Here is a 25,422-nt window from a genome sequence, read left to right as displayed (position 1 = left end):
GCCCTATGGAATCTGCACTGACAAATGCAAGATTTCTCCCCCCACCAACTCTTTACATCCTTTCACAGGAGAGTCTACTGTTCTAAACGTGACACAAGCAGCAAAAGGCGTATTCAATTTTATAAAACCGTAAAGTATTACATAGTATAATATGTGTTTGTTTGTGATAAAAACGAAGTTCTAAATCATGGCACAAAATAGTACAAAATTTGTAATATGGTTTATAACTTCATTTTCCTCCTCAATTTACGAAGAGCTGGAATCATAATTTTGCCACCTGCTTTTGCATAACGGTTTGGCCCTTACTCCTGTTCTACGAACCCTTTTCTAAATATTAACATTCGCATTTGCAAATCTAGAAAAATAGAAAGCTTTAAAAAAAATTTTTAAAGGCTTTTAATTTCATTGTGAGCAGCTCTCAAATCCAGTTATGCATTGCAATAGACCCTAAGGTGTTAGCAGAGATAACTTTAAAAAATAAGTTTAGGTTAGACCTTAGAAATTAAAAAACTAACTAAAATCCTGTCCCTCTCAAGGATTATTGTCATTTATCAGCAGCATAAATGGAATTGCTAACACATCCTCTTCAAATGCTTGGAATTTGAAATGAGACCCATTATCAGCAGTCAATGGAGGCCTAACAAACCATCCCAGAATTTCGGGGCTTTCCAAAAGCAAACCTTTCACTGGCTCACAATTCTGAGGCTCAGAAATTTAGACTCAGCTGTACCGAATGGCTCTTCTCCTGATCTCACCTCACAGGATGAACAAGTCATCCCAAGGTCAGCATCCAGGCCAGCATCCTGGGAAACCCCTCCATCTCTAGCAGAGCAGGACATTTAGCACCCTGTGCCTGGTGCCCTTCATGTGGCAGCAACCCTCTGGTGGCTCATTTGGATCCTGATGGCCTAGGACAGTCTCACTTGCAAATCTTTTAGTCGGTGTCTGGTGTCAGCTAAACCAAGTATCTGCAACAGGCTTGCCCAGGCTTCTTGAAGCAGCAGGAGAGAGTGCCAGTCCCAGTGGACCAGGCTTGACCAGACCCTAACACATCTGAGATTCACATGTTGTCCACTGCATGACTTTTAGGGTCCACCTTCTACTTGGTGAGTCAAAGAAACCCTCACTCCTAGGATACGGTCAAAGAACAGTTGTCTCTCAGAAAGAAAAGCAGAAAATCTCTGCTGCTGTTTTTGCTGCTGCTGCTATTTTTTAAAATTAATTTTTATTGGAGTCTAGTTGATTTACAATGTTGTGTTAGTTTCTGCTGTACAGCAAAGTGAATCTGTTATGCGTACACATATATCCACTTTTTAAAGATTCTTTTCCCACATAGGTCATTACAGAGTATTGAGTAGAGTTCCCTGTGCTATACAGTAGGTCCTTATTAGTTATCTATTTTATATACAGTAGTGTGTAGATGTCAATCCCAATCTCTCAATTAATCCCTCCCCCCTTTCCCCCTTGCTACTATGAAACTCTTAGAGGAAAACATAGGCAGAACACTCTTTGACATAAATCACAGCAAGATCTTTTTCAATCCACCTCCTAGAATAATGAAAATAAAAACAAAAATAACCAAATGGGACCTAATTAAACTTAAAAGCTTTTGCACAGCAAAGGAAACCATAAACAAACAATAAAACACAACCTTCAGAATGGGAGAAAATATTTGCAAATGAAGCAACCAACAAGGGATTAATCTCCAAAATATAGAAATGGCTCACGCAGCTCTACATCAAACAAACAAACAACCCAATCAAAAAATGGGCAGGGGCCTCCCTGGTGGCGCAGTGGTTGGGAGTCCGCCTGCCGGTGCAGGGGATACGGGTTCGTGCCCCGGTCTGGGAGGATCCCACATGCCGCGGAGCGGCTGGGCCCGTGAGCCATGGACGCTGAGCCTGCGTGTCCGGAGCCTGTGCTCCGCAACGGGAGAGGCCACAGCAGTGAGAGGCCCGCGTACCGCAAAAAAAAAAAAAAAAAAAAAAAAAAAATGGGCAGAATATCTAAATAGACATTTCTCCAAACAAGACATACAGATGGCCAAGAAGCATCTGTATGATGAAAAAAGATGAAAAACTGCTCAGCATCACTAATTATTAGAGAAATGCAAATGAAAACTACAGTGAGGTATCACCTCACACCACTCAGAATGGCCATCATCAAAAAGTCTATAAACAGATGCTAGAGGGGGTGTGGAGAAAAGGGAACCCTCCTGCACTGTTGGGGGGAATGTAAATTGGTGCGGCCACTATGGAGAACAGTATGGAGATTCCTTAAAAAACTAAAAATAGGGCTTCCCTGGTGACACAGTGGTTGAGAGTCCGCCTGCCGAAGCAGGGGGACACAGGTTCATGCCCTGGTCCAGCAAGATCCCACATGCTGCGGAGCAGCTAGGCCCATGAGCCATGGCTGCTGAGCCTGAGCATCCGGAGCCTGTGCTCCGCAACGGGAGAGGCCACAACAGTGAGAGGCCTGCGTACCGCAAAAAAAAAAAAAAAAAAAAAAAACTCAAAACAGAGCTACCATATGACCCAGCAATCCCACTACTGGGCATATATCTGGAGAAAACCATAATTCGAAAAGGCACATGCACCCCAATGTTCACTGCAGCTCTATTTACAATAGCGAGGACATGGAAGCAACCTAAGTGTCCATCAACAGAGGAATGGATAAAGAAGATGTGGTATATAGACAATGGAATATTACTCAGCCGTAAAAAAAAGAAGAACGAATGCCATTTGCAGCAACATGGATGGACGTAGAGAGTGTCATACTGAATGAAGTAAATCAGACAAAGACAAATATCATATGATATCACTTATATGTGGAATCTGAAAAAAAGGGTCCAAATGAACTTATTTACAAAACAGAAATAGAGTCATAGATGTAGAGAACAAACTTATGCTGCTGCTATTTTTTTTAAGTGTCAAGCCCTGCAGTCTGTGCAGCCTGTGGAAGAAGGAAGATGGGCAGTGATGGTGAGACACAGAGGCCAGTCCGGTGTCCGTAGGGCCTCCCCAGACAGCGGACGGCAGAGGGGAAGAGCCTCAGGTGACTCAGCTTGGCTGGCTCAGGATACAGGCACTAAGTGCTATACCTTGTTCCTTATACAATCCTTTCAGCTTACATGTTAGCAGGGTCATCTCTCCCTTTATATAACCATAGTCCCCAGGTAGATGCTCGTAGCTTCCTGTGATTGGAATCAAACTTTCCCTCCATTGCAACATCCTGGCCTCCAAAGAGGCTTCTTTCTTCCAGCTCAGGACCCACTTCGTTCTTTGCCCCTGGAGTCACCACCTCCTTGCATAACAGACGGTCACATTCCTCCCTCAGCCATATAATCCCTATTACACAATAAACAGTAAGATAATTATACCCCAAAATACCTTTTAAAGATAAATGATACAAATGAATTTATCAGGAGTGATTTAGCCACTCTTTCCCAAATTCTAATGTAAGTAATGATCGAATACTTAAAAGAACAAACTTGTTAGAAAAGATAGTTCTGCTGTATCCTTTTCCTCAACAATTGAATCCTAGTTGAAGATAATTATATTTTAGCTGTAATTGTTCTGGGTCACCGGCCAACTAAAATTTTCTACTTACATAATTGAAAGTTATGTGGTTCATCTCTATGTTGATTGACTTTGCTTGATGGAGTCCTGAGGGAAATCGTGCCGTTTCATTTCTGATCAAATTCACATTTGAACCCACATGTCCAGAATTCTCACGGACGCCACTAAAATGAAAGGAAATTGAGAACCAGATCTCTAAGAGGCCAAATGGAAGTTTTCCTTTGGGTTTTTGGACCTAGGTTTTAACTGTCAATTTAAAAAATACATTTTAATGTATATTTATCTTTCAATAGGACTTTTTTTAACGCTTCTGACCCCTAAAGAACATACGAGATGTATTAAATTTTGAAATAAACACTTTCTGGAGAAGAGAGAAAGTAGACAAAAATATTCTGGAAAAAGATGTTTTATTAAAACACCATTTTTTCACATATGCGGAAAGAGTCCACATGTGAAATAGAGAATATTAGGAAAACGAGCAACTCCTTAGGATGCTGTGGGAATCACAGGGTGAGGCTACCAGCATTAAGAATTATATCCTGGTTTAGCAAAGACAACCAAGTACACACCTGAAAATGAGAACATGAGGAGTTTTTCACTGGTACCAAATAAGAATGGTTCTAGGACACTTTTACTTTATTGCCTCTTGAACTTAAAGTCAGTAAAATTTGGAATATAAAAATTAATGTAGAAAAGCAAACTAGTCTACCACTAGTAAAAAGGAAAGCATATTTGTTACCTGGTTCAGTAATAGCCTTAATGTAAAATAGAAAACTGATTTCCATTAAGTATTCAGAACAGACACATTTCGATGGCCCAAAGAATAAAGAATCTTCAACAGAAATATGTTGCTTTGTGGTTATATTAATTTTAAAAGGCATCCTAAAGGTGACAGGTGTTTTTTTAATAGCAAAACCCAAAACCTGATTTGTGACATTACATGAGCAATACTCATGAAGTTCATTAATATGTTAAAAGTTACACAGACACAGAGTCCAGTAAAACATTGCCTACAGTGTGTTAACATTCCCAGGGGAACAAAACCAGTAAGAGTATTTTGGAAGAAATCAAGGAATGTGACGATAAATAAATTAGAGATTGTGGGAAATGGGGCCAGTGGGGAGGGTTTCAGGTAATTAGTATTATACGTAAAATGGAAATAGAGAATAGAAGAACATGCTGAAAATGATCAACGGCCCTTCTCCATTTCCTCTGAGGAGAAAACAATGTGACACATAAAACTCTTTTAACCTATGAAGAACAAAGCCACCCTTCTCTTGATGTCACTGCAACATTGCACAAGAGTTAACTCATATTTGTGTGATAGGGTGTGGATTTCAATCCACAAACCCAGATGTGCATGACATAGCACAATATTAACTTTTCTTCAGAACTACTTAAATCCAACTCTAATTCCCTGCACAAAAGTAGCAGGAAGTTCAGTCACCCTTACGAGGCGTGGCAGTTACCAGAATCCAACGAGGCCAATCGATCAGACTTGTCCTGATCACAGCTGCCGGTTCACAGGGGTTGCCACCCAGACCCCTATAGCCCAAGCCACTTGGTTTCGAATCCAGCAGTTCTGCCAATTCTAAGCGGGATAAAGTTTGTCAAGGTCAAGAGTCGTGGTGGGTAGGGGGCGTTATCCTCCCTGCGTGTGCCACACGGGAGGCCTTGCCATTATCCAGGGGCACCTGCACAGTGCAGGGTGGGGGGCTCCATCACCCCAGGACCTGACAGCTCGTGGGGGGAATCTACCTTCTCGCCCTCTCTCTCCCCTCTCCTGGCATCGTGCATGATCTCAGGCTGGGAAAGGTGAGAATTAGAAGGAGAAGCTTTTATGAGTTTTTGAGTAGCTGCTTCTTTCCAAGCCACAAAAAGGAGTGAGGGTGAGAGCCCTGGTTTTCTCTGTGCTTGAAATGAGATGCGTGGTGGCAATCCAAGCGAAAGGACAAATACCGATTAATTTATGGATAACTGGTGTTGCAGTGACATTGCCTATTTCGTGGACCAGCAGGGATTCTTAGCACCCATCCTGCGCAGCCCAGGGGCACCTGCCAAACATCACCCCACCCCCCCCCAATGCTCTGGCCTCGGCAGCACTGGCCTTCTTCCTTGTCTTGTTACCATTCTCCTTCCCAACACAGGGCCTTTGTGTACCTTCCTCCTTAGCCTCAAATCCATCCTTTACTCTTCTTTCTTTCCTTTTTGAAAAATTCATTACCTTGTGGAACTTTTCAACAATTCCTCTCCAAATATTGTCATGATAATGACATGTCCTTGGCGATTTTGACCTGTAGACTGAAGGATATTAATATTTCATGGTAGATCTGTAATTTCTTGGTAGGATTGCTACTTTTATCTGATGCTCCTCTTATTTTATCAGACCCTAAATCACTGTGTTTGGACTGGTATGAAACTTGAACTAAAGTGTCAGGTTAGGACACACTTTATGATGAACTTTTAACTTCCAGAAGTGGAAAGGTAAATCAATTTTTATAGTTTTGCTCTTTATAAAAAACCAGGATATTAAATTCTAGGAATTCCTCCTAAAGATTTACTCACACACGTGGAAATTATGTATGTACATTATTTACTGTAGAAATTAACATATTGAAAATAATCTAAATGTTCACCAAAATGAATATACATCTATATGCATAATGGGATAATGAGCAAATGTTAAAAAAACAGAACAAGGAAGCTCTTTTCAATATGGCATGATCATTAAAATACTTTAAGGAGTTTTAAAAAGAACTAGGTAAAGGACACTATATGTAGCATACAATCATTTTCATAGAAAAGGAAGAAAAATAAGATATATTTATATTTGCTTATATGAACATGAACTATCTCTGGAAGGATGCCTAAGAAAAAATGGTTGTGATGAGAAAAATAGTGGCAGGGGATAGAAGTAGGAGCAAGATTTTTTATAAATATATGAATATATTATCTATTCAAAATAATTAAACATTTAAAAATGTTCTAAAATAAAGATTAATGGGTGGATCTGCAGACTTCCACATCTGAACAAGATGGAGTAATATGGGCCAGATTTACCCTCCCACCTGAAAAAACAAATAAAATACATGAAACAGTAGTTTTCAAGACACTTGACAATGAAGGACATTGATCCCTGAGAGATGGGAAACACTAAGGTGAGGCCTAGAATCGCACCAGCTTACTGACTTGAGAGAGTCTCCAGGTTGTGGTGTAAGGAAGGGGAGCCCAGGTGGGACCAGCCTGAGTTGATGTGGAGCTGAGTCTGGGGAGAATAGGGCAGCTAGAATTTCAAGGGCAGAACACCACAGAAGAGAGCCACATGGGAGGGAGCCCCAAGATCTGCAGTGGGTACCCCCTGAGTACTCAGCAGAGGACTGATGAGAGTGTGTGTGCAAAGAAACTACCCAAGACTAGGAAAGGCACCACTAGAAAGAATTAGAAGTAACAGTGCCCAGAACACACCCAAGGCTGGGAAGAGTGTCTGTTCCCACCAGCCAGACTGAACGACCTGATGATGGGCAGGAGGTTGAGTAGAGCACACAGAAGGGTCTTGCCTTAAGGGTGTGAATAATTTTCAGATTATGCATTGCTCCAGACTGCCTAATAAATCTTAAGAGCAAAACCCAAAAGGGTCAAACTACCTCCAAGTAATGTAATTGCATCCTAGAACAAAGGTCAAAAATGCTCAGAGGGGCCTCCCTGGTGGCGCAGTGGTTGGGAGTCCGCCTGCCGATGCAGGGGATGCGGGTTCGTGTCCCGGTCTGGGAGGATCCCATGTGCCGCGGAGCGGCTGGGCCCGTGAGCCATGGCCGCTGGGCCTGCGCGTCCGGAGCCTGTGCTCCGCAACGGGAGAGGCCACAGCAGTGAGAGGCCCGCATACCGCAAAAAAAAAAAAAAAAAAAAAAGAAAAAAAAAAAATGCTCAGAATATCCAGCTCCCCAAAAGTTCTATATCTCAATGAGAAATATATTAGGCAGGCAAAGAAGCACCAATACATGGCCCATAATGAATGGGTAATTGAATGAATTGAAGTTGTGGACTAAGAATTAACAGACAAGGACAATTAGATGGTAATTATAACAGTATTCTATAAATTCAAAAAGTTAAGTAGAGACATGTGAGATATAAAAAGACCAAAATTAAAATCCTAAAGGTGGAAAAAAAATGTGGTAGATTAAAAATGCTTTTATGTTGATGGGATTATCAACAGACCAGACTTTACAAAAAAAAAAAAAAAAAAGATCAGTCAACTTGAAAATATAACAACAGAAACTATCCAAAATGAAACAAAAAAGACAATTTTTAAAAATGAAGAAAGTTTATAAATGGACACTCTGGAGGATATAAAAGAAAGGTAAGAACAGAAAGAATATTGGAAGAAATAATGGTCCAAAATTGTCCAAATTTCACGAAAACTATGCCTACAAATCCAAGACACTCAAGTCTTATTAAGCATAAGAAACTGTACCAAGAAAGCTATACATCATGTGTCACATCATAATAAAATAGCTCAAATTCAATGACATAGAGATCTTAAAAGCAGCCAGAGGGAAAAAAGACTCATTGTATACAGAAAAACAGAGATAAAGGTAACACACTTCTCATGAGAAACAATACCAGTGAGAAGACAGTGAGTAATATCTTTAGAGGATTAAAAGAAAAAAGCTGTTAACTTGGTATTCTATAGCCAACAAGAGTATCTTTCTTAAAATGTAGACATGAAAAGAATGAAAGACTTCATCACCAACACACTCCCACTACAAGAAATGTTGAAGAAAGTACTTTAGGCAGAAGGATAGAAATCTGAATCTACACAAACGAATGAAGAAAACAGAAATGGTGTTCATAACAATATAATTTCATATATATATATAATTTTATTATTTAAATCTTTTAAAAAGATAATTGATGCTTAAACAAAAATAATTATGATATGATCTGAGATTCATAACATATGTAAAAGTAAAATGTATGGCCCACAAGGTACAGACACAGGGGAAATAGAAACAAAAGGATTTTATCAAAAGTTCTTATAAAATATCACTGGAAGGTAAACTGATAAAAAATAAAGATGTATGATAGAAACCACTACAGCAACCACTAAAAAGGGAAAACAAGGAGTTTTCATTAAGTCAAAAAAAGCTACTAAATGAAATCATGAAAAATATTCAATTAATCAAAAAGATAGGAAAAGGAAACAATAGATGGGACAAATAGAAAGCAGATTATAGATTTGAACATAATTACATGAATAACAGTATTAAAAATAAGTGATCTCAACAACACGGGGTGGGAGGGGGAAGCTGGGGCAAAGTGAGAGTAGCATGGACATATATACATTACCAAATGTAAAATAGATAGCTAGTGGGAAGCAGCCGCATAGCACAGGGAGAGCAGCTCGGTGCTTTGTGACCACATAGAGGGGTGGGATAGGGAGGCAGGCTCAAGAGGGAGGGGATATGGGGACATATGTATACATTTGGCTGATTCACTTTGTTGCGCAACAGAAACTAACACAGTATTGTGAAGCAATTATACTCCAGTAGATCTATTTTTTAAAAAAAGAACAGTGATCTCAACAACCCAATGAAAAGGCAGAGATTTTTAACAGCAAGATGCAACTATAAGCAGCCCACAAGAAAACCACTTTAAATATAGACACAAATAGTTTAAAAAGTAAAGTAAAAAGATATAAAAGGTATAAATAGTAGTGTTTAGATAGTACAAATCTAAAGAAAACTGAAACGGCTCTATTAATATCCAAGCAAAATAAATGTCTGAGCAAAGACTATTACCAGAGATGATAAGTCATTTTGTAATGAGAATGAGGTCAATTCATCAAGAGCACATAAAATTCGTAAACATTTATGCATTTATTAACAGAGCTACAAAACGCATGAAGCAAAAAACTGATAGAACAGCAAAAAGAAATAAACAAATCCAGAATTATAGTCATAGATTTCAATATCCCTCTCAGTAATTGATATAATGAGGAGACAGAAAATCAATAAGAATATAGAAGGCTAGAACAACACTGTCAACCAACTTGACCTAATAAATATATGGACCACTCTACTCAATGGCAACAGAATACATTCTGATAGCCCACATTCTGAGCCATTAAAAAATTCCAATAAATTTAAAAGAATTCAAGTCATACAAAGTGTATTCTCTGAGCACAATGGAATTACATAAAAATCGATAACAGAAAGATCTCCCCAAAATCCCAAATAGTTGGAAATTAAATTACACATTTTTATATAACACATAGGTCACAAAAAGAAAACACAAGGGAAAACTGGGAGTATTTTGAACATAATGAAGATGAGAACACCACATATTTTTCACAGGATTCTGCTAAAGCAGTACTTAAGGGAGATTGATAGTACCAAATAGCTACATTAGAAAAAAAAGCCTCAAATCAATAATATCAGCTTCCACCCTAAGTAACCAGAAGAAGAATAGAAAATGAAACACAAAGTAAGTAGAATAATGAAACTAATAAAGACCAAGGAGCAATCAGTGAAATATAAAACTGAAAAACAATAGAGAAAATCAATAAAACGAAAAGCTAATTCCTTAAGCAGATCAATAATATTGATAAACCTCTAGCCAGACTGACTAGGAACAAAGAGAGAAATAACATAAATATGTTCAACATCATTAATCGTTATGGAAATGCAAAATAAAACCACCATAAATACCACTATGCCCCTGTTATAGTGACTAAACTTCAAAAGACTGCCCATATGGAGTATTTGAGGATGGGTAGCCGTTGGAAGTCAAACACTGCTGGCGGGAACATAAAGTTACCACCTTTCTGGCAGAGAGTTTTGCAGTTTCTTAAAAGTTTAAGCGCACACCTACCATATGATTTAGTCCTTCCACTCCTGGGCATTTCCTCAAGAGAAATGACAGCATATGTCCCCACAGAGATTAGTACACAAAACTCACAGCAGCTTTATTTGTAACAACCCCAAACTGGAAACAACGCAAATGTTCATCAGTGGGTGAATGGATAATGAAACAGTTGTATAGTCATGCAAATGGAAGACTACTCGGCAGTCAAAAGGGAAGAAACTGTTAACACATGCTGCAACAAGGGTGAGTCTCAGAATAATGATGCTGAATGAAAGAAGCCAGACCCTCCCAAAGAAGGACACATACTGTACGATTCCATGTATAGAAAATTCTAGACAATGCGAATTAATCTGTAGTGACAGAGATCAGCGATGTCCAAGCAGAAGGGAGTGAGGGGAGGGTCAGGAGGGAGAGAGTACAATGAGGAAACCTCGTGGGGGTGATAGATGTGTTCCTTGCTCTGGAATGTGATGATGGCTGCACAGGGATATTCATAAGTCAAAATCTATCAGACTGTCCACTTAAAATCTTTGCAATTCATTGTATGTCAACTATACCTCAGTTACGGTGGTCAAAAGATTAATGGACAAATATAAGTAAATACATGAACAAATAAAAGGTTTGTTTCTTACCAGCCATTCACACCAGTCAAAATAGGAAGCACTAATTTATCTGGAGCTTGGCAAAAACATCAATGAAGGTAAAGAGGTGTGTCTGGATTTGTTTTATTATGCCTCAAATTAACTAAAAATATACTCCATGGTGAGTTTTTTTATAAACTCATTAGGAAAACAAGATATTGTGTTCCCAACAAATTATTTACAATTAAAAAAATCAATCTAGGACTTTCTCTTGCCGGATATTTATACTAGTTCTCTATCTACGATAATTCTAGTTGGGAGATTCATTCTGCACAGTGTAAATTCGGTTGCACTCTGGTCTCATGCTTTACACAATCAGATGAGAATATATTGGTAGGACTTAAGATCTTTCTATTTGTGGTTCAGATCAAATAGGGCTGCCTATTTCTGATTGCTTATGCCCAAGCCCTGTGGAATCAAAGATGACACAGAGGTAATGTGCTCATTGGGGAACTGCACCCACCACATGGTACCGTCCTAATCTGTCCCAGCTACAGCTGTAATTACCCTCTAAAATCCAGTGCATGGAAAATGGAAAAAGATTATGCTGCTGGAGAGAGGGCTAAAGTGCGGTACCTCTGGTTCTAAGACTTTTATTTCAAACAAAATTTTTAAATCGCATGAGATTCTTTGTGTTATTTTTCGAATCCTGCTCACTTTCCTAGAAGGAGCAATAAATCCCTCTTCCTGCCTTGTAATCTTTCCATCTACATAGAGTATACGCACTTTTTAAAAAAATCTAAAACTGCAGTGATAAGGCCAAGTGCCAGCTTAACATGCAAAATCTTTGAAATATGTAGCACACTGAAATACAGTAAATTCACGTTTGTGTCCCTCAAGCGCCTCGTAAAATGTTACCAAGAGTACAACTTCAGTTGGCCTGTAAATTGGTGTGTCTTATATATTTAGATATATTTTTAAATGTGTGTCTTCAACATTTAGTGCCTTGTACTCTTATGTATAAATATCCTTTGTTTCAAAATCTTCAAAACTGTCACAAAAACTATATTGACCGAGTGTGTTTTTACAGATATGCTTGTTCTGCATCAGGTGTTCTCTAATTGTTTTATGTCCATACTTCTGTAGTTGTCTCTCTTCACCTCCTAAACATTGAAACAGAAACGGTGTTGCAGTAAAGATTTCAAAGGCTTTGAAATCAGGGGACCTGGTCCAGCCACAGCACCACCGCATCCTGGTGCCACCCTTGGGTGCTGGGCCCGACCTTTTTCTGCCTGTTTCTCCCAAGAGCACACAGGGAGGATATACCCAGGGCTGCTGTGAGGATTAGTCAAGGCAACTGGACAAGGCTCTCAGCCGAGAGCCCAACACATAGTGAACATTCAAAATCACAAGAGTGGACTTCCCTGGTGGTCCAATGGTTAAGACTCTGCCCTTCCACTGCAGGGGGAACAGGTTCGGAGAAGTAAGCTCCCTGCATGCTGTGCAGCCAAAGTAATAATAATAATAGTAACACAAAAGCTGCCTTTGAACTCCAAAAAAATTAAGGCAGGGTCCAATGATTATATATTAGCTCATTACATAGCAACATGACTGCAATATATCCTAGCGACAGCAGAAAGCCTAAAAATTAGAATTTGATCAAAAAGAATATTTCATAGAAGGTAGACTTTAAAAAGTACATAATTAAAGCGAAAAGACCTAGTTTAAATTCCAACTTTGGCACGTTAATAGATGGTTGGTTATTTTATTCTAACTGACCATCTCGTAGTCTGTAAAATGGACATGACCTGAAAATAGTAGGTGTTTGCTGAATACATACTGAGATTAAATCAAAGATATGGTCTACAACCGTGTTTTCTATATTTTCACCTGTCTGATAGCATAAGATCTCTTTGAGGAAAAGCCATGGAACTGATGGATTTTCCCAATATATCAGACACTAGTCATCATGTACTTCTCTCTGATGACAAACATGGAGCCATTGCGTGGCTCCACGGGGCACTAGTGGCTTTAGAGCCTGAGCTGTGAAGTTCAAAGCTCAAGGGGGTTCCAGGCACGATCAGAGACCTAGTGTGAACTCATGTCCACTCACTGAAAAGCCCCCTGCAGTGAACACTGAGACTTAAAGTTTGCTTCTTTTTTTTTTCCCCCAAGCAAAATGCCATGGTCCCTGATGTTCATAGCCCTTTAAAGATTATTTTATTCCTTTCACAGGTCTCCTGTTATGGCTGGAGGTCTCTTTGCTGTGGATCGCAAATGGTTTTGGGAGTTGGGGGGCTATGACCCAGGTTTGGAAATCTGGGGAGGAGAGCAATATGAAATCTCTTTCAAGGTAAGCCGTCAGCACCCTTCTCACACTAGGTTGGCATCATTTTGACCATTCTAATAGAATGGCGTCATTTCGTTTTGTGACCTCCTATGTTGCAAATTAACAACGAAAATAGACATGTCATTTTCCCACCTCAGCTTTTGGATGAGAGAAGCTACTTCCTTCTGATGCTTCCATGAAACGTAGTCATGCCATAAAAGAAACACAGATGAGAAAGGATTCAAAATCCCACTTGCAGGGGGGAACCGTAGTGTGCCAGCACTCCTACTGCCCCGCTGGCACTGCATTCCTTCTCAGGCACCCAGAACAGAGAGACAGAGGCACGAAGGTGAAAGAAATGCAATTACTGGAGCGTTTGCCCGCTGTGTTTGTTCTCGAAATAATACTCCACCTTTTGCTCGTAACCACTATTCCACAATTTCAATAACAGAAGAGTAATTTTAAATTCTGTAATAATCTAAATGGGAAAAGAATTTGAAAAAGAATAGATACATGTATATGTATAATTGAATCACTTTGCTGTACACCTGAAACTAACACAACATTGTTAAACAACTATGCTCCAGTATAAAACAAAAATTAAATAAATACAGTATGAATCACAAATTAAAGCTATTCTTTATGTAACTCCAAAACAAGTGAGTTTTTTGTTTCTTCTTATCTGAAATTGCCCAGGTTTCCACTTGCTTTGACCATAAGTACTCACAAAAATTATACTTTATTACATATATATACATTCGTATATTACATATATACATATAGGATATATGCAAGTATATGATAGAATATCAAATTTCAAGGTTTGTAAATGAAAAAAATTTACCACAGCATGTGAAGACCAGATAACCAAAGCAAAATAAACTGTGCAAAATGTTTTTTTTCCCCTTTATCATTGTCATTATTCATATCGAAGATACAGTGATTCTTGCAAGATTTATCATACAGAAATCTCACTAAATAAATCAGCTTTCCTAATTACCTCTATTATAAAACCAAACCAGTTCTTGGTAAGAAAATAAAGTGCATCCTGAATATAGTAAAAGTCAAACTTAATAATCCAGCAAAACTTTTTGAATTTATGCATAAAAGAAATTGACAAAACTGGTTTTTATTTAATTGTAACAACTACATTCTATGTGTTAACAGAAACGGTATGTTGTCCCCAAAGTGTCATAAAATAAATATTCCACAGAGAAGCTCAGGAGACACGATTGCAGGCTTCAGGACATCTAGAATTTTCCATCTCACTGCTGGCAATAAGCCTTGAAATACTATTTATTAAATTAGTGCTTCTTTTTTTTTACCATCACTGAAACACACCTAATTTCACATCTACGTTACTTTTTTCTTAAACTTTGTATACATACATTTACTCCATTTATTTAATGGTATGTGATGCACAGATGCTAGGCCAAGTGCTTTATATGCTTTCTATAATTTAAAATCACAACTCAGAGAAGTGGGTATTATTCCATTTTATAGATGAAGAAACTGAGACTTAAAGTTTAAAAATTTTTAGATTAAATTTTTTAAGTTTTAAAGATTAAATAAACTACCCAGTGTCACTTAGGGATTAAAATGCTCCACTTCTACTTAATTGCAGAGAATATAGAAACTTAAAATTGTCTGTTCACTCAAGGCATACCTACCAACACCATTCCAGAGTTCACGGTTAACCTTTTGATCTCTACCTAATGGTTCCTCTCACTGAACAGAGGTGAATATCTTCATTATACCCTAAGAGCATAGCAGCAAACTTTGTACTGATCCTGGCAAAATACTACTGATTACCAGATATGGCCCAAAGTTGGGTGCAAGTTTACAGTAATACCTTTCACTGGAAAAACAGAATATTGCATTTGACTCCAGCAATAAAGGAAAATAGGCATTGCTCTATTTGCAATATCATCAGAAGTTAAAGAATGCTTTTTACTTCTCATGGTTCAAGATATTTTTTTGTTAGATTCTCTTAATTCACGAATTCTTTAACTTTAAAATGCTATTAAGAATATCTTCATTCTACAAATAATAAATGCTGGAGAGGGTGTGGAGAAAAGGGAACCCTCTTACACTGTTGGTGGGAATGTAAATTGATGCAGCCACTATGGAGAACAGTATGGAGGTTCCCTAAAAAACTAAAAATAGAGTTTCCATATGATCCAGCAATCACCCACCTGGGCATATATCCAAACAAAACTATAATTTGAAAAGATACATGGACACCTATATTCATAACAGAACTATTTACAATAGCGAAGACATGGAGATAACCTAAATGTCTATCAGCAGATGAATGGATAAAGAAGATGTGTACATATATATAATGGAATATTACTCAGCCATAAAAAAGAATGAAATAATGCCATTTGCAGCAACATGGATGAACGTAGAGATCATCATACTAAGTGAATTCAGTCAGAAAGAGAAAGGCAAATATTATAGGATATCACTTATATGTGGAACCTAAAATATGACACAAATGAACTTATTTATGAAACAGAAATAGACTCACAGACATAGAAAACAAACTACTAAATGGGTAAGGGGGGGATAAATTTGAAATTTGGGGATTAACATACACACACTACTATATATAAAATAGATAAACAACAAGGAACTACTGTATAGCACAGGGAACTATATTCAACTTCTTGTAATAACCTATATTAGAAAAGAATCTGAAAATACATATATATATATATATAACTGAATCACCTAAAACACTGTAACTCAACTATACTTCAATATTTCTTAAATATTGTTTAATAAGAAAAAACAGAAAAAGAAAATCTGTAGTAAGCAGGAGATACCTGGCTTAGAATAATAAACTGGGTGTGGATAAAAGTACTGTGGGAAGTCTGGAGCGTTTGCAGAATGGACATTTGCATTCTAAATCACAAAGGTATTTTTTAAGACAAATACAAACTTGAACCTCTCATTTCTCTGTCACTTGTATCTATCGCTTCTCTTCGGGGTGACCTGAGATTTTATTACCCCATTTTCTCTTTCTTAGTTATCTGTCATTCTGAAGGATATAATTGGAATGCAGCCCGGTCGTCTTTGTCTAGAAACCATGGCAACAGAGCTAGAGGTTCAGGACTAAATTGCCCCAGGTTGTTTGATTGAAATGACAGATCCTTTGGCAACAGCTATATCTTACAGGGTCCCATTTCAGACACATCTCTCCGTTCTTCCCGCTACTGTGTGTTGACCTTGGGGTTCCTGTCCCTCCCTATTAGGATTTGTAACATGAGGGGGACACCCTCAAGCAGGATTAGGTAGAATTTGCATGGAAGATGAAGAATTTTCTCCATGCGAGAGAAACTGAAAGAACTGTCCAGAAATAGCTGTGTTCAATGGTATTAAAAAGTCAAAGAAAGATGGAACATCTGCATTTTGGGACACAGTCCATAAATTGTGATTAATTTTACACTGTAAAGCACTGTCAGATATACTCTGGTCAGCCCTTCAGGTTTGGGAGTATGTACGGATAACTGAGAATTTACTAGTCTATTTCACACCATAATATAGAAATTGTTTCAAGTCTGAAACTTAGAAGCTCTAATTCAAAAGATTTCTGTCTGTGGTTGTTATCAGGCATCTTTGCTTGCTGCTTGCATTTCAACCAAAGAATCATTTCACTGATGTTTATGACAAGATTCCATGGCTGAATGAAAATATTTCCAGAAAACTCTGCTTTATATTAAGGGCTGAGTTTTTGGTCAGACGGGATTTGGCTAAGAGGGCTCCTCAATTCCCTGTCTCTGTAAATATCTTTCCTTCCTTTTTCTAACATCTGACTAGGTGAGTGGATTTCATGCCATCACATAGAAACCAACACAGCGTAATTTTCAGGAGTCGGTCAAGGAAAAGGGCTCTCTAGAGAAATGATCTCTCTGCACCGTGCCCAGTCTTCAATCTCTTTTAGTATGAATCTGAATTCTCACATGGCCCAGAATTATCCAGCTGCCTCTCAAACGTTGCTAGGTTAACCAGCTGCTGGGAAGGAGAAAGCACCATTTAGTCAGTCACTCAACAAGTTTTACTGAGGATCTAATTTACACCAGGCAGTGTTCCAGGTATTCAATTTGGAGCTGCATCTGGAGACAAAGAGGAAACCAAGACAGACTACAGAGTGTTGCATGAAAGAGACAACCCTCCTTTAAATGGTTTGTGCCACTTAAGTTACTGAAACAGTGTTAACACCGTTATGGGTCTCTGATTGTCCAGAGTGTGTTTGTTTTTTTTGTTTTTGTTTTTGTTTTTTGCGGTACGTGGGCCTCTCACTGTTGTGGCCTCTCCCATTACGGAGCACAGGCTCCGGACGCGCAGGCTCAGCGGCCATGGCTCACGGGCCCAGCCGCTCTGTGGCACATGGGATCTGCCCGGACCGGGGCACGAACCCGTGTCCCCTGCATCAGCAGGCAGACTCTCAACCACTGAGCCACCAGGGAAGCCCCAGAGTGCGTTTTAATACCCATTCCCCAAAGATCAAAGTCCAAATGCTAGCATTTTCAGAAGAAAACTCTTCCCAGAAAATAAAAGTGAGCAATAAACACTAATTAGTCACCCACATGATTTAGAATGAATCCCAGGGACTCTATTCCACAAAATCCTCTGGCATGAGACATAAAACTTAAATCTACATAGAAGAGCATTAAATTTGGTTTGTCCTTTTCCACGCCCAGGAGCATAACAACACGGTCCCACCTTGGTCCAATATTTCTTGGGCCACCTTTTGTACAGGGAGAGCTTGTGACCTCCAGCCTCAGCTGTGCAGAAAACTTCAGCGCTCCAGGTGACATGAATCTGAGCACTGTATGTCCTAGAGCGAGTCTAATAAATCTGGAAGCCCCACGGCCTCTCTGAAACCACTCATAATGGATGGAAACACCCTATGCAACCACCTTTGTTATGTGCTCTCGTCCTTCCCATGTGTTAAGCTCAAGGTTCAGACGTGTAAGGAAATTTTAACTTATGTCTCACAATCTTTCAGCCCTTACCAGTCACTAACTCATTCAGCCGGCATTTATTTATCGATTACAAGGTGCCAACTCTGGGCTAAGCTCTTGAGGTTCCAAGATAAATGTGAGAAAGATTCTCTCCAGTAGCCGCCTGGAGAAGTAATTCATCCCAATTTCTCAGTATTGTTTGGAACATATTTTATTTCCATATTCACAGTGATAGTGTAGGAATATATTCAGGAGGCTCTTCACCAGCCTCCCTCCCTCTCCTCTTTCAACTGATCTCCATTTTTTTTTTTTTTTTTTTTTTTTTGCGGTACGCAGGCCTCTCACTGTTGCGGCCTCTCCCGTTGCGGAGCACAGGCTCTGGACGCACAGGCTCAGCGGCCATGGCTCACGGACCCAGCCGCTCCGCGGCATGTGGGATCCTCCTGGACCGGGGCACGAACCCATGTCCCCTGCATCGGCAGGCAGACTCTCAACCACTGCGCCACCAGGGGAGCCCATGATCTCCATTTTTTTATTCATTTATTCCCTGAGTCCCTTTATTTTCCCCTCCTAAAATTTCACAGTGGCTCCTAAGGACCCCACAAATCACAAATCAGATTAGCGTATGAATCATAAACCAGGGAACTTTCTCTCAACCATCTGCCTCAGCTAACCGTCTCCAGCTACACTGCAAAACCAACTTAAGTAGTGTTTTCCTTTCCTTCCCAGAAAAGATGGAAACACAAACATCCATCACTGTCCCTACTTTTGCAGAGATTTTAACTAACCAGACTTTGATGAAATTTTTCCTGAAGGTTTTAGTCGTTCCCTCTAAAATATTAATCAGGAACCTTCACCATGAGTCCGTGTACTGTGCAAGCTAGACTCTGCAGAAAAATGCAAAGGAAGCCCAACAGAAGCCTTCTTCGGATCAAGTACAACTGAGGTGAATATTTCACCCATTAAACATAAACATCAATTAAAGCAGAAAAGCACCTAAAAACCTACGTTAAGAATCTCCTCTGAAGTAGAACATACAAACGGACATTTATTCACCAATCTTCTAATGCAAGAGAGGCCAAAGCTGTCCCTTCTGCATTTGGGCCCTCGGATTGGGATAAACTAGAGATGCATGGACCACACCCACATTGTATCCATCATGAGTCCCAGCTTGGGCTCCTTTAAATTGGAATGAGAACCTAAAAATACTTGGAAGCTATCTTCATGCAGTCATAGAATCCTTCAGATTTTTTTATGGTTTTACCCAATCCTTTAGTATTACTTTGCTCACATCTAATTTGACAACAATTTTTAAACAACTCCATTTTTCAAACTCCTCAAATTAGTTTTGACATGAACAACAATTCTTTTTATAACAGTATTTCAGCAATTCAAGTGGTATTTCATTAAATTACATAATTACAATTTTTAAAAACTAGCACAATCCCCTTTGGGAAGAAATGCACTGCCTTTGAGATACACATGTAACTTAACAATTGTGAGCCAGACGTTCCAGGTGTATTCGATGTAGCCTGTACTCGAAATAGGTCCACCATAATGTGAATGCCATCCAATACGTTTACAGAGAGAACAGAGAGGGATGTTTCACACAGTGAATTGAACAGAGATTCAGACCCTGCTGCCGAAAACTCTCAGCCTCATAAGTGACAGGAAAAGCTCATGTAGCAGAGGCAGCTGCGTTGCTGCCTTTGCACAGAGGCAAATCACCCAGCTTATTGGGCTCAGGTCTGGGGCGAGGCTCTCCCCTCTGGTCCTCATCCCTGCCCAGGTGCCCCAGTCCCCTGCCCTCTGTCCAGGGGACTTACAGGTACCCAGGTTGCTGAGTGGCCAGGGTCTTATAGTGATGAGTCAGGGCAGGGGGGCAGCCTTGGTGCCCTTTCTCTTGTCTCTTCCACTCTTGTGCGCTGGTCCTACGGACCAGTTCCCACTCCTGTTTGCTAGCGGTCACTTCTGTTCCCTTCCCTCAAGTGCAATCTTGTGTAGTCTCTCTAAACTGAAAAAAAAAAAATCAGTCCTAAAAGAAGCCTCTGGGGTTTCTTTGAATCTTGGCATCTACGTGGCTGGGGATAGGGAAGAAAATGCTCCTCAAGGAAAATAGAAAATGGAAAACACAGTGAACAAAGGGAATACTTAAGTTTTAACCCTGCCACATACAAATAAACATTTCAGCTCAAAGAGACTAAAACATACCTGAGATTTTACTAGACAGCATCCGTTTATTTTGTACCCCTTTATGACTTTTAAAATCTTTACATGGAGCTCCCTGTGTCCCAAAGTCCTGGGCATTCTAGTCTTCCTATGGCGGTAATAACTATTATTTGGTCCTTTAACAAGGAAAAGTAATGACTTAGCATCTAAAGGTCACGGAATTAAATTTCTTATTCCATTCAACACTAATGCAAGGTAAAACTATAATTTCTATTTCATAATTGCAAAGGCAGGTCATTACCTAGTTAATAGCAAAGCAAGGAGGAGAATTCGGGTTCGCCCTCAAAACCATTAGGCTAATTTCTCTTAGCTGGAAAATGTAGAAGACTTTATGCCCTGATGCAAAAGTAGCTACTATCATTCTCTGAAACCAATTTTAAAAAGAAATGCAGGGGGCTTCCCAACAGGAGTTTTTATTAAATACGAGGGCTGACAACTCTTGTTATTATTTACTGTAAAATTTAATTTTTTACTGTCTTCAAAATGCAACGGTTATTCAATAAGGATTGCATATACATGATAGGGACTAATTGTTGAGTTTAGAACACTCAGTTCTTTATTCAATCAAACAAGATAACAGCCATCAATTTACAATTGTTATAGCTCAGGAAACTGTATAGTCTAGAGCTTAACCTCATTACAGAGCTTCTCAAGAACAAACATGGATTTTATTTATTTGTACTTAGAACATCAAAATAAACCCACTAAATTAGCTAAATTTAAAGTTTCCCTACATAGTATGAAGCCATCAAAATAATTTCAAGTGTATTTATAGTTCAACAATTGAATGTTATACAATTATAATTTACACTTTTAAACTGGAAAAGAAAGGTCTATTCTTAGAGATCACTCAAAACAGAAAAAGAGACTATGAAGCAGAAACAAAAAAAAGCCTAACTTTACCCTTGACAACATTCTCAGATATCTTACCCCCAACCACAGTGTGTAAGGAACGTTATCATAGCAGTAAGATCAATTCAGTGGTGGTAAAACAGGGGCAGGGAAGATGGAATGACCCCGGCTACAAATCTCATTTGAAGTCAGCAGATCTTACTTCCCCAAAGTAATTGGCACCTCCTAAGGGAAAAAAATCAACAATCACTTTTTTGAAACAGTAGCAACAAGAGTGATTGCTAGTGGCCAGAGCTTCTCTGGATTGAGTCTGGCACCAAAGAGAAGCATCCATGGAAGGCTGGGGACAGGTCTGAGGAGGTTTATACAGACCAGCCACATTTTCAGGAAGCAGGCTATTAATGAGGCAGGATGGAGGAAAGATACTCAAGCTCACAAGCAGCCCTACAGCAGCCAATTCCTGTTGGATGCAGACAAATAAAGGCTAAAAGAATTCACTCACGCACTAAATTGTGTGTCATAAAGTGAATGCCTACCGTACTTGGTAAGAAGAATGCACCCTACTCAAAGATAAATAATAATAACTTTTTAAAGGAAATAGCATATTAAAATATTACAAGAAAAAAGGAAGAAAGGATCAGGAATGGTCACCAAAATCATGCTGCTATACCTTTCTATAAATTCTTTTGAAAGGTTAATGAAGTCATCGACTCTGTAAAACAGTATGAAATGCTGCACTTTCTGAGATTAGGAAAAATGTTAAAAGACAAGAGAAGGAGATAGAAAATAAACAGCAGCAGTCAGGATATAATGAAAAAGAAGACGAAAACAAAAATGAAGGTCACATTGAAAGCAACACAAAAGAAAAGGAATATTCTGAAAATATGTAGGGACACAAAGGATAAGATTGAGAAAAAGGAACAAAATGAAATTAAAATTAGCAAAGTTAAAAGGTAGAAGAGTGGAATGACATGGAGGATAAAGGAGCTCATAGTAGTATTCCCAAGGGAAAAAGTTAAATTAAAATAACATATTTCAAAACCTAAGAGATACAGCTGAAGCAGTGTTCAGAAGAAAAGGCAGACTCTTAAATTCTTACATCAACATAAAAAAGAATAAAAATAAACTAAACATCCATATCCAGTTTGCAAATAAAAAATAAAATAAAGCTAAGGAAATATTAATAAGCATTTGAAAACTTAATGATTTAGAAAACCTAAAACTAGTACTGCAAGAGCTAGTGCTTTAGAGCCAAAGATAAATCATTAATAAGAGATATAGCTAGGTATGGAGACAGATAAATTAATTAGAAAATGGTTAATTGACATTTATTAGAAGAAGAATACACAAACTCGGAAGCAACCTCAACGTCCATCAACAGATGAATGGATAAAGAAGATGTGGTGTTTATATATATGTATATATACATATACACACACACACACACACACACACAATGGAATACTACTCAGCCATAAAAAAGAATGAAATAATGTCTTTTGTAGCAACTTGAATGGACCTAGAGATTATCATACTAAGTGAAGTAAGTCAGACAGTGAAAGGGAAATATCATATGATATCACTTATATGTGGAATATAAAAAAAAACAAATACAAATGAACTTATTTACAGAACAGAAATAGAGCCACAGACATAGAAAACAAATGTATGGTTACCAAAGGGGAAAGTGGGGGAGAGATAAATTAGGAGTTTGGGATTAACAGATACACACTACTATACATAAAATAGATTTAAAAACAAGGACCTACTGTATAGCACAGGGAACTACATTCAATATTTTGCAATAACCTATAAGGGAAAAGAATCTGAAAAACAATAGATATACATATATGTATAACAATCACTGCGCTATAAACCTAAAACTAACACAACATTGTAAATTGACTATATTTCAATAAAATGAAATGTATAAAAATGGGGAAAAAATAGGAATTTTCAAAATTTAAATGATCATAAGAGGTTGCTCAATTCTATGCAAATACAGTTAAGATTATAGGGAAAATGGATGATTTTTAACAAAATATAAATGACAAAACTGACCTCCAAAAAGAAAAAATCTGAACCAACTATGTTCGTTTTCTATCACTACATAACAAATTACCACAAACTTAGTGGCTTAAAACCACCCAGAATTCTCCCACAGCCTCTGGATTGCAATCCAGCATCTTTCTGCAGGGCCTCTGCTAAGATCTCACAAGGCTGAAATCAAATTTTCGGCCAGCTCCATCCTTACCTGGAGGCTCAGCCAGGGAAGGATCTGATTCCAAGCCCCCTCAGGTTGTAGGCAGAACCCATCTCTCTGTGGTTCGGGGACCAAGCCCCTACTGTCTTGCTGGCTGTTGTCTGGACATGACTTTCAGTAACCAGAAGCCCAGCTCGGGCCCTTGCCCTGTGTTTCCCTCCCCGGCCCTCTTGGAACAAGGCAGCTTTCTTCTCCAAGGTGAGAATCTCCTCAGACTTCACATCCCTACACCTCTGTCTTCAGGAAGGGCAGGGTCCCCTTTTTGGACTCACTGGTTAGGTCAGACCCTCCCAGGATAACCTCCTTTTTTATTAACTCAAAGTCAACTAAATTGGGACCATAATTATATCTGCAAAACCCCTTCACCTTTGTCATAAGGTCACCTTCACCTAAATCACAGGTGTGAAATCCATCACAATCACACACCTTCCTACACTCAAAAGGCAGAGATAATACAAGGACTTGTGTACCACGGGGTCGGAATTTGGGGGCCAACTCAGAATTCTGCCCATCATGCTGCTCAATGACCACAGAAGAAATAGAAAAAATTGTCAAAAAGCTACCCCTCTGAAAAATAAAGCACCAAACTTCATTAGTTTCTTCCAAACCTTTAAGGAACACTTGCTGCAATGTTTATCAAAAACTGTTCTCTAATAACAGAAAAGAAAGAAATATTTCCAGTTGATTAGATAACTGGCATAATCTTGATAACAAAATCTGACCAAGATAGCACAAATAAATAGAAAAGTGCAGACATATTTTACTTGTAAACACTAGCATTAAAAATAATAATTAAAGATTACACAACAGAATAACTATTCAAAGGCGAATCCACCAAAATAAGTGCAGCTCTAGGAATTTTCCCATCAATTTACTTAATATCATTTAGAATTATCCTGATAGTAGGCAATTCAATTAGACAAGATAATATAAGAGATATAAAAATTGGAAAGGAGGACAGAAATTTTGCATTAATTGCAAATAATATCACCATTTATCCACCTGAACAATTCAAGGTGAACCAGCTGAAAAACTACTATAAATAAGAAATTCAGTAGGTTGCTTGGGTGAAATGTGTGTGTGTGTGTGTGTGTGTGTGTGTGTGTAAATATACAGAAAACAGTAGCCTTTTTTTTTTTTTGCGGTATGCGGGCCTCTCACTGTTGTGGCCTCTCCTGCTGCGGAGCACAGGCTCCGGACGCACAGGCTCAGCGGCCATGGCTCACGGGCCCAGCCGCTCCGCGGCATGTGGGGTCTTCCCGGACCGTGGCACAAACCCGTGTCCCCTGCATCGGCAGGCGGACTCTCAACCACTGCGCCACCAGGGAAGCCCAACAGTAGCCTTTATGTATGAAAACAACCACCCAAAGGAAGACACAATTTACAACAGTAAGGAAAAACCAACTTGGAATAAACTTAAATGCCCTAGACCTCCATGAAGAAATGTTACAATGCTACTGAGGGACACACAAAATAAATGAATCAATGAAAATTCATAATGAAGATAGTTCTCCCTAAGCAAACTCCTGCATTTAATGCCAGTAAAAATGATAACACGAAGTTTTTTTGGATGGGGGAGGTTAAATGGGACAGCTAGATAAACTGCTTCTAGTTCCTAAGGGAAAACAAATAGAATAACAAGAAAATGTCTGGGGAAAAAATGATAGGGGGCTAACTTAGGTAATCAAATACAGAAATTAGACAGAGATACCTATGGCACAGAATTTAAATAGACCCAGATAATATGGGAATT

General features: G+C 38.8%; 1 protein-coding gene across 1 annotated transcript in view; it reads left to right on the top strand.

Annotated features, from left to right (window-relative positions):
- GALNTL6 (polypeptide N-acetylgalactosaminyltransferase like 6) overlaps positions 1 to 25,422 on the top strand; it is a gene marked incomplete at both ends in the record, with an annotated part of 1,083,563 nt that overhangs the window by 963,714 nt on the left and 94,427 nt on the right. Inside the window, one exon of the mRNA XM_081237627.1 lies at positions 13,259 to 13,376. Within this exon, the coding sequence (XP_081093753.1) occupies positions 13,259 to 13,376 (118 nt within the window). The remainder of the gene's footprint in view (positions 1 to 13,258; positions 13,377 to 25,422) is intronic.

The sequence above is a fragment of the Mesoplodon bidens genome, assembly GCF_964165515.1.
Source record: "Mesoplodon bidens genome assembly, chromosome: 6".
In the NCBI taxonomy this organism is placed as follows: Eukaryota; Metazoa; Chordata; class Mammalia; order Artiodactyla; family Ziphiidae; genus Mesoplodon; species Mesoplodon bidens.
This window is presented reverse-complemented; position numbering and strand designations above follow the sequence as displayed.